Raw genomic sequence first — 22688 nt, forward strand, 5'->3', positions numbered from 1 at the left:
TCAGAAACTATCCCACCATTTTGTTGGTCTGTTAAAGACCCCATGTGTTGTCTGGCTACACCCTTAGCAGTCTAGAAGTCCTCATCAGCTTTCCTTTGAATTTCAGATGAGACTTTCTAAAAATGGGGTTTAAACCAGACTGAGCATTGTGATTCATGAGGCCGAGGCAGCTAAACTAAAGGGGGAAGGCTACTACCTGCACAAGGCAATCAATGAGAAAGCAGCCAAACATTATAAGGCTATTGCAAGTCACTGAGGAGTTCCATAACCATACAGAGAAACGAGGTTGAAGGCCAAGCTCCTTTAGAATGTTATTGAACTCAGAGGTGACTTGCAATATCCTTATCACATACGTCTGGGGTAATTTACCCCTTATAATACATTGTCACATCATCACTCTTTTTATTATAACGAAGCAGGCGAATGTAGAACATCTCGCTATGATGCCAAAACATCAAATGTTCCCTTATCCGGAGTTTTAACATTACTCCCCGATATTTAACATCGCATTTTGTAGTCCTTTTTCTAGCTTTGCTTCACCAACATAACAGCAACAGGAAATGAGCTCCTAACATCCAGGGGCAGAGACAGCACAAGTCCCGGGAACTTCCCACGTGCTGGTAAGAATGGCGGACGATCATTTTAGCTAGCGTTCCACACAACTGGGTAAGACGAAAACTTTACATCAGCTTGTTTTATTTCCTTCCCACTTCAGTCTGGGACCAGAGAGTCCTTTTGCCGCCTGTTGAAGTCCTAAACCTTTGCTTCTAGAGGTACGATTTTTAGACTCTTTAGAGAGAAGACTTCTCTGGAAACAACCGAGATGTCCACCCGATTCCGGTGTAGCTATACACATGGTTTTAACCTGTCCCCCGGCTATAATCATGCACTGATACCTACCAGCATAATTTGTTTTTTCTAATTTGTGAAATATTGATTAAATCACTCGCGCAAATTGCCTGAACATCTTTTTGTTCCTGAGCGAGGCTTTGGCTCTTTGCGACTCTGCCAGATAAGTCCCGCTATATATAAAATAATTAACACGAGTTACTAATTTCTCTGTCTTATAAATACCACACCTATCCTAGACAGACATAGTCATTCATTAGTGAAGCCTCATACACGCTTGTCCGCATGATGTGATCCCTGTTCTGCCCATATACACAATATGTACTTTTGTAAACTCTCCAATGTTGAGAATCTGTGATAGTGCTATACTTGCACCCTTACCAAAAAATGTTTTCTGCTTTCTTCTTATAGAATTTCGATAAAAGCAACAATTTGAAATAATATTACTACACAAATTGTGTAAGTAACCTCTTTGTTATTTGTATTGTTCTGTCCTGACGAATGCTCCGTAGACCCGGCTGGGCGATATGGAGCAGAAACATGTTGACTATGTAGATACCAAGGTATAGTGAGATCCATTAACTCGACCTCTAGTGATACCGCAAACCCCCTTTTTTTTTAATAACAGTACTTCACCTTTTTCATTAAATACTTCCACTGGTGCAGTATTAGTTTTTTACATTTTTTTGGGTGCCCCCGCTTTTATCTCTGGACACTGCTACTTGCGCCAGAGGTTGCCTCTGGGTGAGGCTTGGCATATAGCACGTCTTTGGAGTACTCAATGATAAATGCCCTAACGCGAGTGTGGGGCGGAAGAAAGATATATACCGCACGTTTAACACCGCGTTTATGAGAGTGCTCCATCTTAACCAACGGTTAAGTAGTTACAAGTGTCCATTCCTTTTGATGATTGTTTAACTGTAACTGGGGTAATGAATGGACCCTCTATCCTCCTCCCTACCTCTTGATTACCTACTACCTTGCACAAGGCAATCAATGAGAAAGCAGCCAAACATTATAAGGCTATTGCAAGTCACTGAGGAGTTCCATAACCATACAGAGAAACGAGGTTGAAGGCCAAGCTCCTTTAGAATGTTATTGAACTCAGAGGTGACTTGCAATATCCTTATCACATACGTCTGGGGTAATTTACCCCTTATAATACATTGTCACATCATCACCTTTCTCATAAACCATTTAAAACCTTTGTGCGTAGCGCTTGCATATGAAAGAGCGAGCATGTTTGCAAACATGAAGAGTAAAAATAAAACCTCTAGTACAATATTAAACACATCAAAAACCTGTTAGATGTTTCTTGCAAACAGATATTAGAAACAGTTTAATAAAAGTCAGTTAAAAAAAGCTGCAGTAGCTCAGAGTGTGTATCAAAGTGCAGAAAGAAGGAGTGCAAAAAATGATCATTCTCTCTGCTCGTCAATGTATATTAAATAGAGCAGAAGAAAGAAAAGCGATGTTCTGTTTCTATTGCTTTAAACTGCTGCTTCAATAATGATCCGTGACCTTCCCTGCCTTGCCTTTCACCTCAGCTGCTGGCTCTGGCAGCAGCTATTGTGACCTCAGCACTCGATTGTGATAACATAATAGTTGAGTTCTGATGGCTTTACTTTACAAAACAGCTACCGAGTGTGTCAGATTATACAGAAATTAAAGATGTGCATTTATACAAGGATTACACAACCCCAGGTATTGCCTATCTTTGAACTCCAATAAAAAATTATGACACAAAAAGAATAATAAAATACAATATTATATGGACCACTCAAACAAGGCAGACCAGAAAAACATTTGTTTAGCATGTATGCTACAATCCGCATTCCATTAACCATAACCATTGACCAGTACCATTACTTGGATTAATGCAGTTAATTCGACTGGACACATTTCCTAGTATAGTCACGTCTTGGCCAATTTGGGTGTTGGAGGCGAGCCAACCAAGGTACAGGTTGTGGTTCAAGTAAAGGTCTGGTCGATGTGGTGGTCAGAGGGAAGTCAGTCTGTGAAGTTGAAAGGGTGTGCACCAAATGTCCGACACTTGAATTAAATAATTTAATCAACCCTGAAAGGAAGAAAGGCAAGGGGATTTGAAACCAGTAAGAACGGTGCTACATGGTGCTACTGTGTCCATTCACATTCCACTAAAATTATAGCAATTTAATGAACATTTTCAATTTAGACCTGAACACGAAGGGTTGACACTACGCCCAATGAGTCGACACGGAACAAGGCTATATTTGCAGTTTTCCATACCTTGGGACGAGACATCTTCTCAATCACTCATCTCCGTTTCATCTCATTCCATGTGGACAATGGCTTCTTCTGTGCCTCGCCCTAGTTTCATTCCCCTGGGACCAGTCTTTTGTCTGTCGCGAAATGGCACACCAAGCTACTGCTGATCCGTCATTCAGCAAGTAGTCACTGCGACACCAAACCCTCTCACCCCAGGCACTATGGAGGCACCAAGCTGTTACAGCGCATAACTCGTACCTCAAATTCAACCCCTACTCAGGGATTTTCACCATACAAAATGTCTAACTTATTGTTTTCTGAAATCTATAGGACCCTGAAATGTACATGATGACTCATTGCACCAGTTTGTAATGGCACTTGCAGCAGATTATTTGCGTTAGAGATTGCTTGATCATTTAGACAAAATAGCGCAACTCCACTTTGCAGCCTGTCGCATAGCACAAGTTGTAGCCTACCCCTTCCATGCTTATTGCCCACTCTAGTAAATGGCACAGTGGCAAACAGTACAGAAACAAGCACTCTGTAAACATAACCTAACAAAAACATAGCATTTCTATTTTTACTATTTTGGGAATGTCTCCTTCCCCTGTGCTAAATACTCAAAAAGGTCTTGGGAGAAAAGAAGCAACGATTCCCTACAGAACCCAGTTCAACAGAATGGCCATTCTCGGAATCCAATATCACGTAGAGTGCAGGCTAGCAAATGCCTGAACCAGATTCAAGAAATCCTGCTACAAAGAGAAGCCTAGAGAAAAGAGAAACTCACCAGCCTGATGTTGTCCTCTGGGCGGAGAAGAGTGAACATTGCCTGTAGGTGCTGCTGTAGATCCCCTGAAAAAACAAAACCAGCAGAACCGGGTGTCAAGGAAGTCGACTCGCAAGCATTTGCATTTCTTAGGAACGAAGGTACTACTAAATGTAGACATCCGTGAAATAACACTCCAAAATTTGAGAACTATGAACATCATTCACAAACTGTTATTTTACTGAGTACAAATTAATGTACTACCGGATATGTAACATGCAACATATTGCTCAAAACAGAGTTCGATCAACAAGGTTTTCGCATTTCAAGGTACAGAAGCCCCCGTCACCAATGCCAATGACACTGCCTTTAGAGCTACTAGTACCCTAGACTATTACTCAATGAAGTGCTACACTAACAGTAATAACATGCAAGCAGAAACTACTGCTACTTCTGTTATTACTAATTTTCATGGGCCAATCTAGGACTACTATTAACCATAACTATGATTGGCTCTACTACTATTCTAAATAGGATTATCACTATTACGGTCACCACTCTCCCAGCTCATACTACTACAACTGGCGCTAGTATGACAGTAATTCCTTCTAAGGCTATGTACACAATTTGTTTAAAACTGGTCCAGCTACTATTGCAAGAACCTCAACCGCTACAAGAAGTTCTTACACTTGCGTAATATTGATACATGTTCTATTACCAGTGCAATGTGTGTAGTGACTTAACAACTGTTGATGTTGCCAATACTAATTGAAGATCTAACTATTACTACTGCCATTAAATCTACAACCCTTCAGAAGGAACACACATCTAGTTACTGCCATCATAGTATAAACTGTCCTGTGCTTGAAAGTTTTTCCGCAGTGTCTTTGAAAAGGTAAGGATGAGTGAGAAACTATATGTACGTTACTCTATGAAACTCTAAGTCAAGTCTATTCATTAAATTTGAACAATCGGTTTTAGGCATAAAGAATAATCTTCTGCGCACTGGTGTGATGCCATCACTTCCTAACCCCAGTTAAAATCCAACAAATAACCTCCGCAGCCTGGTGCAGGTCACCACGAGATGAGCCTGTGAATAATGGGGACATGAAATCACTGTAGAGTGATGGGTATGTCTGTCTGTAATTGACCTGCTCTTTTGTATGGAGCCTAGATGTGCCCTAAATTGGCATGTAACTACTTGTGTATATGACCACGAGTCACAAAAATAATGTCTTAGCCTCATCTTATTTTGCTTCATCAAGGAATGCCCAGGCTCCCTAACTGAATACGTAAAACTTGACACTAGGACCGCCCAGTCTAGTTTGCCTGTGAAAAGACTCAAACTCTTGACCAAGACATTTAAAAGCGAAAAATGAATTTTAGTCTCAGCATGTTGACCCTTTTAGTGCAAACGATGTATATAACGAGGCTTTGAAATGTGATATTTTTAAATTATGAAACCTGGTAGCCTTTCTAGTTAGGACACCGTGGGGTGTGCACCAAGATGCTCTTAATCACCTTCCCAGAAAATTTCTCCAGGACCTTGCAATAGTCTGCTCAGCTATCTGGCATGATCAACAAGAAGATCTGAGAGCAAAAGGACAGCCTATACCTGAATGCTCAGTCTCTATAATGCTGCTCCCAAGCCGAGGAATGATGGGCTAGGGACTGAAGCTAAATCCCTCTTCCCCACCCTTTGTCCCCCTGTATACAAGTGGCAAAGGAGTGTGACAGAAATACTCGCTCATGAAGAAGACACCTCATCTGCACCAACAGCAGAGAACAGCCACTCCACATAGTAAGTACTCCACTATCAGTGTCTTAACACTTCAACCCTCAGCAATGAGTTGGAGTGGCATCTTCTTCCCAGTATGTACGTCATTGGATTGAACCCACCGCCTCCCAGATCATTCCCAGACCCTTTTATGCCCTGCTGATTCTATACCCTCTTGTCACCTAGGATCCAGGACAGTGCGAAGTGTCCTATCTGGCAGGTGGATAAAAAAGTACGACTTCTAACCAACGCATAAACATTAGGACCCACAATATGTAAGATCACTTTCATAGAATTCAGTGTCAACTAATTTTCAAATGAAGAACTGAAAATATTTTTCTCAAAATATTTAGTATTCCATAACCAGGGCCAGTGAAACTAGGCGATTGTGATGCCGCAGCGATTTCTCCATAATTATAGATTTGCCACATAATCCATCATCCGTCGCATGATCTGCAGGTTTTAACCAAAAAAAATTGTTTCTAGCTCAAGCGGTTCAAAAATTACTACAATTGCAGCAACACGTGCCACGCAGTGGAAGGCCCTTTGAAACGTTAGACTGGTTCCCTTTCTGTTGCTTTCTGCTATATTTGGGTGTTAAACTGGCATTGCAGTGGTTCTTCAGTCCATAACAGATACTAATGACGCTGCCTTCAGCTCTACTAATACTACATCAACGGGTACTCCTAATATTCTGCACAATGCAGTGTCTTCGAAATAGTACTACCAATGAAGTGAACAGCCCCACACGACAATCATGGCTATGCACTCCATGGTGTGGGCCAAGCTTAGAACTGACCTAATAACATCCAGCTTTCTGTCTGCAGCATCAAGGCCAGTTATTCTGCAGTGCCTACGCCCCTGTGAAAGATTTCTGGGCTACCAAACCTGGTCACTTGGCTAGTCTGAGAACTGTGCGTGCCATCTTACCACTGCTTCCCTTACAGGCCCGGGCATTAATAGTCAGGTGTACTATCTTAAGTCGCCTTGATTATTGTAAGGCGCTGTTACTTGAGTCTCCAGGCCTGCTGTTAGACAGACTTCAAAGAGTTCAGTCCGCTGCTGCTAAACTGGCCCTTGACTGGTCTCGAAGGTCCTCGGCCACAGCGGCGATGGCTGAACTTCACTGGGTCCTGTTAAAGCAGCGAGTATCCTTTAAATCCCTCTGTCTCGTTTTCAAAGCCCTGCATGGACTTGGGCCCAGCTCTTTGCAAGCCATGTTTGCCTGGTATACCCCAACCAGAGCACTTAGATCTGCAACGGCTTGTCTTGTGAAAGTGCTGAGATTTAAAAAAGCTAGGGCCGGGGGCAGATGAAACAAGTTACTTACCTGTAACTTTAGTTCTCCAGTATTGGTAACTTTCATAGATTCCCATTGCTTGTATCATTCCCCGTCGTCGGAATGGGAGCCTCGGTAATAATAAATATATATATATATATAGATAAATACACCATAATAGGTGTAAAAAAGGTAAAAAATTAGGCCTAGGCCTCATTATCTTTTGCAGCCTATTGCTGTCATTATGTAAAAGGACCCAAAGTCCCCTCAGCAACCAATCAGATCAGCCTCACCCTGTAGAACCTTCCTGAGAAAGCTCAGAGCCTCAGATTTTCGTAGCCGTTGCTTTGCCACATAATCACCTAGCCCTAAAGTGAGCTTTCCCAGGGGAGGCGGGTGGGCGCATGGGAATCTATGAAAGTTACCAATACTGGAGAACTAAAGTTACAGGTAAGTAACTTGTTTCTTACTCCAGTATTGGAACTTTCATAGATTCCCATTGCTTGTATCAGAGTAGATAGCAGTTAGCATACCTCAAACATTTCGTGTACAGCATAGAATCATTATACGCTACTGACATCACAGATTATAACAACTATAAAGCAGTACAAAGCATAATAAACGAAATGTTTGAAAAAACAGGAGGAGGGAAGAGAGGAAAGCTCACCTCTTATTGGAAGAGATTTCTCAGGACTGCCTGTCCTACAGCCGAATCCTCCTTTGCAGCCGCCTCCAGGCAGTAATGTCTCGTGAAGGAGTGCGTACTGCTCCAGGTGGCTGCTCTGCAAATGTCCTTTATGGATACTCCAGCAAACAGTGCCGCTGATGCTGAGACCGACCTTGTGGAATGTGCCTTCACCTGTCCTTGTAAAGGTTTGCCTGCCGCCTGGTGGCAGAACCGGATCGCACTAGTTATCCATCTAGATATCCCTTGTTTTGACAAAGGAAATCCTTTCCTTGGGGCTCCGAAAGCCACAAACAGTTGGGGTGTTTTTCGAAATCCAGCTGTGCGTTGTAGATAAAATTTCAAACATCTCTGAACGTCCAGAGAATGAAGTGTCCTCTCAGCCTGGGTTGAAGGCCGAGGAAAAAAAGATTTCAAAACCACTGGCTCGTTAAGATGAAAGTCTGTCGGTACCTTCGGAATGAACTTGGGGTTCATCCGCAGGATAACTGTATCATTCTTGAACTGTAAGAAGGGTTCTTTGATGGTTAAAGCCTGAAGCTCTCCTACTCTCCTTGCAGAGGTGAGTGCCAAAAGAAGCGCCACTTTCCATGATAGGAACTTCAGGTCCGCTTTATGCACTGGCTCAAATGGCGGTCTCATTAGCTGAGCCAGGACCACATTCAAGTGCCACACCGGAGGTGGGGGCCTAACTGGCGGGAAAACTCTAAACAGTCCTTTCAGGAATTGTTTGATTACTCTCGCTGATAATAGAGAGGGACCCGATCTCGTTCTCCTATACCTGGAAATAGCTGCCAAGTGGACCTTGATAGAAGCATGAGCCAGACCTGCTTGTGCCAATGAAAGAATATATGGTAAGAGTTGATGCGGAGCTGACGAGAAAGGATGTACTTTTTCCCTCTGACACCACAAATGGAACCTCTTCCATTTCGCTCTATATGTCTTATTAGTGCTAGGGGCTCGTGCCTGTGCCAAGATGGTCCTGCATTCTTCCGGGATGTTTAAATCCTTAAACTCTCTGTATTCAGGAGCCAAGCCGCCAACTGAAGCGAGCTCGGGTTCGGGTGAAGAACTTGGCCGTTGTACATAGACAGAAGTGTCAGTTTGGGTTGCAGATGAATGGGTGGTGTCTCTGATAGGAGAAGCAACTCCGTGTACCAAAACTGGCGAGCCCAGGCAGGCGATATTAGTATCATCCTGCACCTGTCCATCTTGAGTTTCTTGAGGACTCGAGGAATTAGGGGAAATGGCGGAAAGGCGTAAACAAACGCGCCTGACCAGGACATCGAAAGGGCATTCCCCAGTGACCCTCGATGGTGTTCCCTGCTTGCGTAACACCGGCATTTCTTGTTCCCCGGTGTTGCAAACAGGTCGATCGCTGGGGTCCCCCAACGGGAGAAGATGTCCTTGATCACTGCGTCCTCCAATTCCCACTCGTGCGAGACTGCTCTCAGGCGGCTTAGCGTATCCGCCTTCGTGTTGCATACTCCTGGAAGGTGTTCTGCTACGAGTGTGATGTTCTGCGCTATCGCCCATTCCCACAGTATTTGGGCTTCCTGTGAAAGCAGTGGCGATCTTGTGCCTCCCTGCTTGTTGACGTAATGCATTGCGGTGGTGTTGTCCGTCCGCACCAGGATTGCTGAATCTGTAATCCTTGGGAGGAAAGCCAACATTGCCAGTCGAATAGCTCTTAACTCCAGAACGTTGATATGTAGATGACGTTCTTCCTGAGTCCAGTGACCACTGACCTGGAGGTCTTGCATGACCGCTCCCCAACCTTGAAGAGAAGCGTCCGTGGTAATGACCTGAGGAGCCCTTGCAGCCTTGAAACTGAGTCCCACAGTGAGGTGAGATCTTTTCATCCACCATGAAACCGACCGTTTCATCCGCTGGGTTATCGCCACCCTGTCGTCGAACGAACCTTCCACTTGTCTCCACTGAAGGTCCAGCTCCTCCTGCAGGGGGCGCATTCGCAGTCTGCAATGCGGAATCAATTGAATACAGGATGAAATCGACCCTAGAAGAGATTTGTACATCCTGACTGTCATCCAACTTCTCTTTTGGCAACGGGTGGCTGACGATATGAGTTTCATCTGTCTCTCTTCCGATGGGAAGGCTTTGCACTCCTGAGTATTGAGTATCGCTCCCAAGAACTTCACCGTACTTGCAGGCTGAAGAACTGACTTTTCCTTGTTGAGTTGTAAACCCAGATGAATAAAGAGGTTCAAGCACGTGTCCACTGCCTTCGATGCCTCTTGCAAGCTTGGGGCCTTCAGCAGCCAGTCGTCTAAGTACGGGAATACTTCCAGCGACTGTCTTCTCAGAAATGCTGCTACCGGTGCCAGCACCTTTGTGAATATCCGAGGAGCGGACTTTAATCCAAATGGGAGCACCATGAACTGGAAGTGACTCTTGCCTACTGTAAAGCGAAGGAAACGTCTGTGAGCTGGATGGATCGGGATATGAAAATAGGCATCTTCCAGGTCTAATGTTGCCATGTAGTCGCCTGGGTTCAAGAGGCGCAATATGTCCTGGAGTGAAATCATCCGAAACGATAGTTTCGTGAGATAGGTGTTGAGCTCCCTCAAGTCCAGGATAGGACGCCACTTTTGTTTTGTCTTTCGGATCAGAAAAAATCTGGAATAGAAACCTTCTCCCCTTTGTGATAGGGGAACACGCTGGATCGCCCCTTTTTGAAGCATTTGTTGAGCTTCCTCTTGAAGAAGGTTCAGATGGCTGGAAGTAGCGGCGTGGGGAGCTCTTGTAGGTGGAAAGTCCTGGAATTCTAGAGTATGCCCATTTCGGATGATATTTAATACCCACTGATCCGATGTAATCTCTTCCCAGCTGCTCAGATGTTGTGATATCCTGCCGCCCACTGGAGATCCCAGAAGCGAAGGAACAGTTGGCAGAGTCGGGAGGCCGCTATTGACGCTTGCCAGCGTCCTTGCCCTGACGCCCCTGTCGTCCACGAGCGTTCTGGCGAGAGAAAGACTGGGATTGCGACTGCCTCTGATAGTATTGATTGCCGTACTGGGGCCTGTAAGACTGCGACTGCTGTGAATATCGCTGTTGCTGATAACCTCCTCTAGGTGAAGAGAAACCTCTTCCTCGTGCTCCACGGAACGGTGTCTTTCTATATTGCAGGTTCCCCAGAGCCCTTGCTGTCTCTGTGTCCTTCTTTATACCCTGTAGGGTATCGTCGACATGTTTCCCAAACAACATGTCCCCGTCGAAGGGCAAATCCAAAATCCTATTCTGGACCTCTGGCCGGAAGTATGTAGCTCTCAGCCATCCTTGTCGCCGAAGAACCGCTGCACTGCCTAGGGCACGGAAAGAGATGGTGGCGATGTCCATCGCGCAGTCAATCATTTCCGAAGAGGAACGTTGTCCCTCTTCCAGAAGTTTCTGTGCTTCCGCTTTCTGGTCATCCGCTAGCAGATTCACATAGTGTGCCACATCACTCCACATCTGGCGGTCGTACCTTGCTAGGATCGCCAAGGCATTCGCCGCTCTGACCAGCAAGCTAGCCATCGACGAAAAACGCTTCCCAGCGTTGTCCAACCTTCTACCCTCCTTATCCGGCGGAGTCGTGAGGGTGGCCGAAGGATTCCGCGATTTCTTCTGTGCCGCCTGCGATATGACCGAGTCAGGTCTAGGTTGTCCAATCAAACAGGCGGGACTGTCATCTGGAGCTTTATATTTTTTCTCCAAGCGCGGAAGAGTTGGAATGACCGTCGCCGGGGTCTGCATCACTTTCTTCCCTTCCTCCCATATGTGCTCCACAATGGGAATCGAGCGCACGGCCTTACGGTATGCCTCTTTGAAATCGTATAAAAAACAATCTGTAGATGTTGTCGGCATCGCTAACTTAAAGCGCGCTGTGGCTCTTTCCATCAGGCTGAAGAAACCTCCTACATCAGCCGGAGGCGAATCGACCGGGTCTGGCACTGGTGAAGCCGGATCCGGAGCAATATATTGGTTCCATTCACTCTCTTGATCTTGGTTTTGCCCCGTTTCCTCTTCATCCGAGGTATCCACTTGGACTTGCGGAGGATATGCCCTCTCATGTTCTTCCTGTGCAGGCCGCACTGACTGTGCTGCCACCACCTGCGGTTGAACCTGTGCTTGACCTTCCACAGGTTGCGACCCCTTCTTGCTCCTATACTCCTCCAGCATAGCCCTCAAGTCTGTCAAAAGACTTATAGGCATCGATACCATGCCCTGCTGTGGTTGGGTATCTTGGTATGCAACCTGTCTCTCTGGCCGCTGTTCCTTTTGATAATAATATTCCTCATCCAAATCCGAATCATGGTATTTCAGATTCAATTGTGATGGACTGTAAGCGTCCCCATACATCTCATTTTCCTCTTCTGAGTAGTCATCTTCATCCAACAAAAGGGGTGGAGGTAATGATGGTACCTTCCTTGGAGAAGTCATATCTGGGGTTATCCTCCTCCTTCTGATGTTCTCTGGCGCTCCTGTCGTCAACGGCGTTGAAAACAAATCCACCGTTTCTATATTCTGAATCGTCGTCGACGGCATCGTCGACGAGAGTCCCTTCACCGTCGACGGCATCGTCGACGGAACCATCATCGTCGTCGGGTTCACCGTCGACGGGATCGTCGACGGAACTGTCATCGTCGACGGGTCCATCGTCGACGGGCTCGTCGACGGAGCTGTCGTCGTCGACGGGCTCACCGTCCTCGTCGACGGGATCGTCGTCATCGAGATTGCCACCGTCGACGGAATAGTCATCGTCGACGGGATGGTCTTCGTCGACGTGGTGGTCACCGTCGACGTGGTCATCGTCGACGACGCCGTCGTCGATCCAGTCTTCGTCGACGGAATCGACATCGAGGTCCTCGTCGACGCTCTCGTCGTCGTCCTCGTCGTCGCTGGATGGCTCGTCGACGACTGAGGAGACAAAATCACCTCAGATGATTTAGAGTCCTTCTTGACCCCTGTAGAAGCCTCTACAGTCGGTTTTTTGACGGACTTGGCTACTTTAACCTGGTGGGAAGGCCCAGCCGAGCTCTCATCCAGTTTAGCCTTTTGCACCTGCAGTGCCTGCCTTTCCCTCTCCTTTACACTCACGTGAGGAGATTCGATAGGCCCTGGCTTGCCAGACCTATCAGAGGTCACACGCACAGCCTTTAAGGGGGGTTCAGTTGAAGTGTCCACAGACGATCCGCCCCTCTTCAATGAAGTCTTTGAAGATGTTGATCTGGCATCTTCCTCATCACCAGACACTACTTCCTCCCTCCTTTCCAACTTCCTGAGCCACAGAAGCAGCCGTCCTTCACGATCACGGAGGGTTTTAACAGACATTCTCCTGCATATACTACACTTATCGACCTTATGGTCTGGGTATAGACAGTAAATACAGTCTTGATGTTGATCCTCTGTATAAAGTCGTTTTTTGCCACAAGTGGCACAAGACCTGAAAAGGCTCTTCTTTTCCTTATCAGCCATGACAAAGCTGAAAGAAATCCTTAAAGAAAACTGTTTAAACAGTACCTCAAGTTGAAGTTAGAGCAGAGCTCTAAGGAGACTCCCTGTCACCAACGAAGCGGTAGAAAATCTGAGGCTCTGAGCTTTCTCAGGAAGGTTCTACAGGGTGAGGCTGATCTGATTGGTTGCTGAGGGGACTTTGGGTCCTTTTACATAATGACAGCAATAGGCTGCAAAAGATAATGAGGCCTAGGCCTAATTTTTTACCTTTTTTACACCTATTATGGTGTATTTATCTATATATATATATATATTTATTATTACCGAGGCTCCCATTCCGACGACGGGGAATGATACAAGCAATGGGAATCTATGAAAGTTCCAATACTGGAGTAACTTTCGGAGTTGCTGCCGCTAAACTCTGGAATAGTCTGCCCCTGGACACCCGGCAAACGGAAGAACTCTTTTTTAGGAAACGTGTCAAAACTTGGCAGTTTCCGAAGGGTTAACTTGATGGCCACCTTACTGCTCTGCCTCTCTCTCGTGCTCTTCCTCCTCGAGAAGTCTCAGCGCCAGGATGCCTGTAAGGTGATAGCTGCGCTATATAAATATTTTAAATAAATACATTTGAACAGAAAAATCTCAGCTGCAACGGTTAGACTGAAATATAGGTTGCACACGTAAGCATCATAAATATCCAACTACTACTAGAGGAAATCACAACCTTTGGACTTTTATACACTTATCAACTTGCAAGAAACATTGATAAACTTTGATTTGGGCTTGGGTGCGTTTTTGAAAAGCGTCAAGATAATTGAAATATCTGTGATGAATATACCATGGAATACTTACCAACACCGTCATCTGAGTATTTCCACGCAGGCACCATCAGGAACCATCATGCACCTTAATGTGAAAAGACGCCAGCACTCTGGACAGCTTTGGAGCTATCCACAGCGCAGTTGAAAGGGAACCAGTTTACAGTCCTATTGTGACTTGCTCAAAGACCTTCAGTTAGGCTCCTGACTCAAGCAACTGCCCCATAATGCAATAATGGCTGAGAAAGTCATTGTAACCCCAAGGCACAGGCATTGGGTGAAGGCCCAACACATGCCAGATGAACACAAGAAAGCATAAGCCACTATGCAAATGGAAACATGATCAGTTGCACACCCTCCTTGGTTTCCACCGTAGTGGGAAATGTTTGACAATTCCTAGAAAGGAACTCACAAGTCATAGCAACGCGAAGCTGAGGGCAGGGAGTTCAAAGCTGCACAATAGTTGTGGCCAAGAGCCCGCAGGTCAAAGCACATCGCTTGGGAAACCCTACTGATCCATGGGGTGAACTCCACTTACGATGGTTGAGGGGCTCCGAAGCCAGAATGTCAAAGGTGTCCTGCCAGCAGGGAGTGGCCAGAGGGGACATGGGGGCTGCTCAATGGACAAAGCAAGAGATCAGACAAACTTTCACTTACTGATGGTGTTCATCACGTCCAGTACCATCGACAGCCAAGCCTAACTTTATGCAATATTCAGGGTCACCAACATGTTCGCAAATGTGCTTAGAAGTCAGTTGTACAAAGCATTAAAAAAATATATAAATGAATGGAACAGAGAGAAGGATCTGAGGGGCAAACCACATATGTGGAACTAAGAGCCACTTGCACCAAGTAATTCCGGAAATGCATGCACTGAACAGAACAAACGGAATTTGGGTGTGTTGGCTTAATCACAGATGCTCCAAACCTAGTAAAGACAGAAAGGCTGAGCCACGATTTAAACCTAGTACATGGAGCTCAAACATGTGTAAAGTGGGTACACAAGCCACACAGCCATTTCCTCAGCTGCTGTGGGAAGACATTTTCTGGTACAATACGATTGCGCCTTCTCAATAGTGCTCACCAAGCACAACTGGCTTTTGAGAGTACGTGGCTGTTGTGAACGGTGTGAGTTGGGACAATATACTCGTGTTATTTTGTCAGCCCTCGTCTTTTCTGTCAAGTGAGAATACACAACCACCCACGGCAGGTTCTTACATTTTACTGAAGACCCAGGGTGCACCGAGCGATCGTCTTCATATAAAAGCTGGCATCTGATGAGACTGCCTAGAAGGGTAGCAATCGTGAAGGCATTTTTGTAGGTGTTCTATGTAGCGCTAATACAGCTGCATCTGTGCACTGAGATTAATCTCCGATGTTCAATTCTTATTCCATCTGGTCCGTTAACGCTGGTAGTCGGGGAAGATCTGAATTCAGTGACGAGCTGAGGGGTCGACATGGAGCGGCAAGCCGCCAGCGGAGCTCCTGCCATCCGCGGCTGCTGCAGCAGCTTGCAGAGCCTGATAACCGGCTCCAGCTCTGATGCAGAAGGAGCAGTTATCTCTCCTCCGCCGAGACACCCTGGCTGTCTGCCAGTCACCGGGCTCCTGCACAGGCACAGTACATGCAAAGGTGGTCGCGCCGGGTCCCTCGGCTGCAGAAACGTGAGAACAACTTGAATGAAGAAGGCCGGGTTAGCGCACTAGGCTCGTACATGGAGGGCCGCACTGCTGAGCAGTAAGAACCTGCGCACTAGGCTCGTGTGGGCCGCACTGCTGAGCAGTAAGGACCTGTGATCTACATAAAGCACAGAACCCCCCCCCCCAATCGCTTGACACCGGTGTGTGCCGAGCATCCTTGCTCTCAGCGTCGGTCACGGGTGGCCACAAGGTTTGTGTTTTTATTCTACGACTCTCACAGTCACTCCTGCGTTGTATCGTACTTTATACCTCTGTGGAGCCCCTTCTCTTTAGCTGGCCTAGGTTCGGCACGGGGCACTCTTCGAAATGCCCATTCGGTCCTGCGAGAGAAGCACGGACATGGGTCCTGCTTGCGGAGGGCGCCAAGGACCGGGCCTGGCAGACGGGAGCCGATCAGGGTCACTTCCGAGCCACTCCACACGACACCTGCAGGCTGCTAAGCCTGCAGCACGCTGCATTCAGAGACGTGCACTGCAGTGTTTAAAACAATAAGCATGGAATCATCACAGGATGACTGGAGCTTCTGCCTAAAACGTGACGTGTGCAACGTGACGTGGGGAAAGTCGGCGCCAAATACCGCAAAACAAACAATCAGTGCTTTCTGCTCTCAGTTAAACATATCCAAGAAGTAGTCGTGAATTAGTAACGTTGCAGCAAAATCACAGGCAGACTGGTTACCATTTCAATGATTTCTGAAAGCAAACGTGAGAAAACACGCAAACCACCTGGATAAAAACACTGTCGAAGTCAATAGGTCTGGTGCAGGCTGCAAACACTTTTTGCTTGATCAATAATTGTTTTGGCATGTTTTTGCAAAACTACAGTTGGGAAAACAACCGGGCCCCAGCAATAAAAAAATAAAAAAAGGCTGAAAGAACAACTACTTTTTGGTCTCAAAAAGCAAGCATTGCCATAGTTGTCTTGGCACTGACGGGAGCTGATTTGTGTCTCTTGGCGGTTATTCTGAAGGGAAGAATGGGGTCCCTCACAGTGAAGGTGTACAATGGCTGAGGTGGGCGGACTCACTGTCCCCTATGAACTGTAGTGTGTGGAAGAAACATGTCACTGACACAATAACAGACCAATGGATGAAGAGGGCTGACTGAAAACCCCTAGAGTTATATATATTGTACATACAATCTTATAACATCTAAAAACGTCTAGGATAATGCCAGACCAAAAAAAAAGTTACCTGTTAATTGGGAGCTAATATAAATTTGAGAAAAATCAACGATGTAACACTTGGAGTGGCTCATTAAAGAAAATTACCAGTATGTTGGAGAAAAGAAACGGTTTTAGGCAGATGTATCTGCATTGGTGTTCTAATACTGTGCTTATGCCACCATGAACCTGCTTTAATGTGCTTGGAGACAACACCAGAAAGCTGAAAAAGGGAGACAGTCGCCAAAATTCTGTAAATGAGATGAACAAAGAAATGGACTGGGGAAGACTGGTTTAGCTACTGTAGCTTTGAGTAAGATAATTTTTTGTAATACTCTTCTGGATTTCAAATGCTAAAATGTATGTAAATGATGCTTGGGTTTGTTAGTACAGTGACTAAATAATTCTAAATATATTTAAAAACAATATATAGGGAATCCTCAGCAGTGATAAGATGCCTAAGAACATATGAATTCTCAAGGACAAAGTGTAACTGTGTGGTGGGGAGTAAACTTGCGGTAAATGTGTATAGGGTCAGAAACAAAGTTGCATAGTTCCTCAGGGTAAGAGAAGACGTGGTACGGATTCATCAGTAGGATGAAAAGTGTGACACAAATCTACAAGGCAGTAGGTAAAGTGGAGCATAACTCATGCTGAAGTAAAGTAAAAAACGCACAAGTTGCTTACCTTCGGTAACGATATATCTACAAGAAACATTAGTTAGTGTTAGATTCCTTACCTTAGAATATCCCCAGGCGTCAGACTGGATCCAGAAACTTTTCGTAAGTAGTACCCCTGCGGGTCGGTAGGCGTCGTCCTGTGGCTCTGCATCCGTTGTAGGCAGCGTGATCGTGGGAATGACGTAACTGGAGTACTTAGACACCGCCCTCATGCGCTGACGTCAGTTCTGTACATAGCTTTCCGCGCCAGGAACGCAGAACCATGCAAGAAACCGACACTTGTGCCATGAAACTAGGGACCTGACAGGGAAAGTTCTTAACCCTAGATATCGGTTTGCAGAATGGAGAGGATGTGTGGGGTGGTAAGGAATCTAACACGAACTAATGTTTCTTACAGATATATTGTTACTGAAGGTAAGTAACTTGTGCATCTGAAAGAAACACGTTAGTATTAGATTCCTTACCTTAGAATCGATAACCCAGCAATACCAACCCCGGTGGTGGGTCTGCGAACCAAAACCACACCCGGAAGTCCTAAAGAACTGAACGGCCAAAGAAGCTGTCTCTCCGGACTTGGCTGTTCAGGCAGTAATGCTTGGCAAACGTGTGCAGCGAGGCCCACGTAGCTGCCTGACAAATGTCCTGCAAAGGGACTCCCCGTCCCAAGGCAGTAGTAGCCGCCGTGGCCCGAGTGGAATGGCCATGCAGCCCAACAGGAGGTTCCTTTTTAGCCTAAGAATAACAGATCTTGATGCACAAAACGACCCACTGAGAGATGGTCGGCTTGTGCACCGCCCGTCCCTTCTTCATGCCCAATCCGGAGCCACAAGGATGACTTGGGCCAGGTCGCGCCTGATCTTCTTCAGCACTCTGGGCAGAAGTGGTATAGGCGGAAAGGCGTACAACAGACCGCACCTCCACTCGCGACAAAAAGTGTCTCCGAGCGAGTGCCGCCTTGGAAATTCCAACGCGCAAAACTGATGACATTGCGCGTTTTCTTTGGTGGCGAATAGATCTAACCAAGGCTCTCCCCACTGCTGAAAGAGACCTTGCACTACGTCAGAGTTCAGACGCCACTCGTGATCCATCATGCACAGATGGCTGAGTTTGTCCGCCCTGGCGTTCAGGGAAACTGCCAGGTGTTGAACCACCAGGGTGATACCTGATGTTCCAGCCATGTTCAGAGGCGCAGAGCCTCCTGACATAGGGTCCATGACCCCACCCCGCCCTGTTTGTTGCAATACCACATGGCGGTGGTGTTGTCCGTGAACACCTGCACTATACTTCCCCGGACAGACAGAAGGAATGCCTTCAGTGCAAGCCGGATCGCCCGCAGCTCCAGAAGGTTGATATGGAGCAGGGACACTGCCGGAGACCAGAGGCCTCTGATCTTCAGCTCTTCCATGTGCCCCCCCCCCCCATCCCAGGAGGGATGCATCCGTCACCACTGTGTGCTCTGGTTAGGGAAGGGAGAGGGATCTGTCACTGACCCAATCTCAGTCCGTGAGCCACCACTGCAACTGTCTCGCAGTGCCCTCCGAGATAAGGACGTGGTCGGATAGGTTGCCGTGATGCTGTGCCCACTGGAAATTCAGGTCCGACCGCCACCAAAAGGCATGTCCATGATAATGCTCTGGACATCCCCTGAAAAGTTTGTGGACCTCAGCCAGGCGTGACGACGAATCGCCACCGTTGTTGAAATCGCTCTGCCCACCGAGTCCGTGGTGTCAAGTCCACATCGAACGGAGTACCGTGCTGCATCCCGCCCCTCAGCAAGAGCATGGGCGAGCTGTGTTTTGGCCTCCTTGGGCAGCACGTCCGTCACCGTATCTGCGCTTTGCTTGTCGCGGAAAAAAGAAGAACTGGCGTCAGCGCGCGAGGGTGGTGTCTAAGTACTCCAGCGACGTCATTCCAGTGATCACGATGCCGAGGACTGAGCCACAGGACGACGCCTACCGACGTGCAGGGATACTGCTGACTGACGAAAACTTTCCGGATCCAGTCTGACGCCTGGGGATATTCTAAGGTAAGGAATCCAACACGAACGGGTTTCTTTCAGATAGATATATGAAGGAAAAGTGAGGTACAAATTTACAGAGTGGGAGGAAAAACTGTGGCACCATACTAAGAAATAAAGAAAAACTGTAGCACAGGACGCCCAGGGTAGTCAAGGATCTTTGGGTAAGAAGGAAGTATGATATAAATCAATGGAGCAGAGAGATATGTGTGGCACAGGCTCTATGGCAGAAGAAGTTTTCCTTCCAGAAGTGTATGGGGAGGAAAGTGCAGCACAGATCTACAGAAAGGAATGAAAAGTGGGACAATTGTCCACAGGGTGGGGGGAGATGAGTAGAACAGATCTACAGGACAGAAGGAAAAGTGTGGCACAAGTGTACAGGCTAAAGAAAAAGGGAGGCAAGCTCATTTGGGGTGCGAAGTGGAGTGGTGCCGTTTGCCACAAGCTTCCAGAGAAACCAATGGGATGACAGAAGGGGTTCGACATTACTTCACATTTGCAACAAATAAAAGGGTGATGTTGCAGCAGAGGCAAGGAATGTATAGACTTCTCACATCAGACTAGATGGGGCGTGGGGGCTCTGGAAGCAAGGCATAGGGTAAAGAGTGGCAGAGAGTGGGGGAGGGGCTCAGGTATGCACTGTGTTTGAGGAAGGCACATGGTCTATGCATATGCTGAAATAGCCACAAGTATAGACACCCACTGGGTTGTTTTGGAAGTGAAGGATGCTGGCGATGGAGGCCTGGCCCAGTATCAGCATAAAGGCACACTGGATTGTATTTGATGGTAGTAAATGATGAACCCGATGGCTGTCTGGACCGGCATCAAGCTGCTAAGACCCCTGTGGCGTTGCTCATGCCTATGGTGATGCAGCTACTCATCTTCCTAACCCTGAAACTAGTAAGTACCCTCCAACAATACTGCAGGTAGCCAGAAAAACATAAGGGTATGCAGCGACAGTTCGGAGAATCGACTGTGGTGCAGTTTTTGCATTACCTGCATGCTTGTTGCGTCGGTGGCTGATTCGGGGTGTAGATGAGCCATTTCCTCGTGGTAGAAAGAGGGCTGCTCCTTTCACAGTGAGAAAACTTTCGCTGATGCTGAAAGGGAAAGAAAAGGAAGTGGTCAGCATCAACGCATCTCTACCCTACAGCAAGGCAAACAGTGGCATTTAACACTAGAAAGATATCTCCAAAGGCACAACTCCTCACATCACTGCGCACAGTGTATCTGAAACATCAGAGTCCAAGAGAGGGTTCCCTCTGCAGGCAATTCATGGCTCAATCCAGTGCAATAAAACCTCGTGCTTGGTTTGCCAGCCAAGAAATGTGAGAGCTGTGTTTTAGATTCTAGCACTTCTGACACAAATCTCACTGTGTGTTATGAATTGCATCAAGCCCAGCCCCCTCGCCCCCTAAGGAAGACTAGATCAGTCCGCCCCAGAGGGAGCCATGACCAGACCAGATCAGTCGGCCCCAGAGGGAGCCATGACCAGAGCAGATCAGTCGGCCCCAGAGGGAGCCATGACCAGAGCAGATCCGTCGGCCCCAGAGGGAGCCATGACCAGAGCAGATCAGTCGGCCCCAGAGGGAGCCATGACCAGAGCAGATCAGTCGGCCCCAGAGGGAGCCATGACCAGAGCAGATCAGTCGGCCCCAGAGGGAGCCATGACCAGATCAGATCAGTCGGCCCCAGAGGGAGCCATGACCAGAGCAGATCAGTCGGCCCCAGAGGGAGCCATGACCAGAGCAGATCCGTCGGCCCCAGAGGGAGCCATGACCAGAGCAGATCAGTCGGCCCCAGAGATCAGTCATGACCAGAGCAGATCAGTCGGCCCCAGAGGGAGCCATGACCAGACCAGATCCGTCGGCCCCAGAGGGAGCCATGACCAGAGCAGATCAGTCGGCCCCAGAGGGAGCCATGACCAGAGCAGATCAGTCGGCCCCAGAGGGAGCCATGACCAGAGCAGATCAGTCGGCCCCAGAGGGAGCCATGACCAGAGCAGATCAGTCGGCCCCAGAGGGAGCCATGACCAGATCAGTTCGCCCCAGAGATCAGTCATGACCAGAGCAAACTGTTAAATGACATTAAAAATAAGAAGTCTGTTGATAATTCCGATGATGATCTACTTAATGTGCATGCGAGTCATACACTGTGAAAGGATGTTCTCAGGTCACCAGTAGGAGGCTATTAATAATCACCGAAAAATGCTCTACCTAATTATTATAAAAAGTAATGGGCCTTCAAACAAGTCTCAAGTCGGTAATCGGATTCACAGTAACAGCTACTGGTCGACTGCCAGTAAAGCCCTGAAAATATTCTATTAGAAGTCTATCTTATAAACACATGAAGACTACAGGAAAGCTCTCCTCCGCATCTTAAGATTCCATCTTGTAACACTATAGCCCTAATCATGAATTGACGTTTTGTTGTAAAGCACCCAGTTATCCATGAATTGAGGTTCACATCATATCATAGAAAAACTATGGATTATAACACTAAAAAATCCTGAATATCAAGAGGAATCTTAAGTCGTTACCAGTCCAAATATCATCGAACAGCGAGCTGATAAGTCGTACCTCTCTCGCGAACGGCACCGACACCATGATGATGCAAAGCAACCCAGAAAAGAGACTCAAGATGCCATTGAACAAGGAATTCAATGAAATGAGACTTCAGAGTAGCGCCATGATTCATTGTAGACCCCCTCAACGATGACAAACTGCTCCAGACGCACCATCTGGCATCATACAAACGACATCTGAGACTTCCAATATTGGAGGTACGGACTGGTCAAAGTTGTATAATGGCTCGAGAGACCTTATTATTATAATAATAATTCCTATGTGTAAAGCGCGAACATACGGTTTCAAGGCACTTGGGGCAATCGGGGAGATAAAGTGAGCTATTGCCCAGAGTCACATGATGCTGAGCTGGGCTACCACTGGTGCCGTGGATTGAACCGTGTTGTTGCACGCTCCAGAGTCAGCCGCTCTCGCCGCTGCGCCACACCTGTCCCATTATACCCAGTAATCAAAACATACCACAATACAGCATGACACAGACCGCATCAGTGTCTCACAAATAATGACTACTCACAATAGCCCAAGCGGTGTTAACTTACAAATCTATCGAACAGAAGCATTACTACAGCATGAAGCAAGCTGCATCCAAGTCTCGTACAACCCTCAGACAAACATTAATTTGTGATGTGCACTGCCCACACGAGTTCTGTGCAATGGCTTGAGTACAGTG

At 46.9% G+C, this 22688-nt stretch overlaps 1 protein-coding gene across 4 annotated transcripts in view; it reads right to left on the minus strand.

The window, feature by feature from the left end:
• SSH2 (slingshot protein phosphatase 2) overlaps positions 1-22688 on the minus strand; it is a 710072-nt gene that overhangs the window by 67424 nt on the left and 619960 nt on the right. For all 4 annotated transcript variants that reach the window (XM_086955081.1, XM_086955083.1, XM_086955082.1 and 1 more), the window contains 2 exons: positions 20430-20533; positions 3884-3948 (listed from right to left, as the gene is read on the minus strand). In XM_086955081.1, the coding sequence (XP_086811207.1) occupies positions 3884-3948; positions 20430-20533 (169 nt within the window). The remainder of the gene's footprint in view (positions 1-3883; positions 3949-20429; positions 20534-22688) is intronic.

This window comes from Lissotriton vulgaris, chromosome 2_1 (genome assembly GCF_964263255.1).
Source record: "Lissotriton vulgaris chromosome 2_1, aLisVul1.2, whole genome shotgun sequence".
Taxonomy (NCBI): Eukaryota; Metazoa; Chordata; class Amphibia; order Caudata; family Salamandridae; genus Lissotriton; species Lissotriton vulgaris.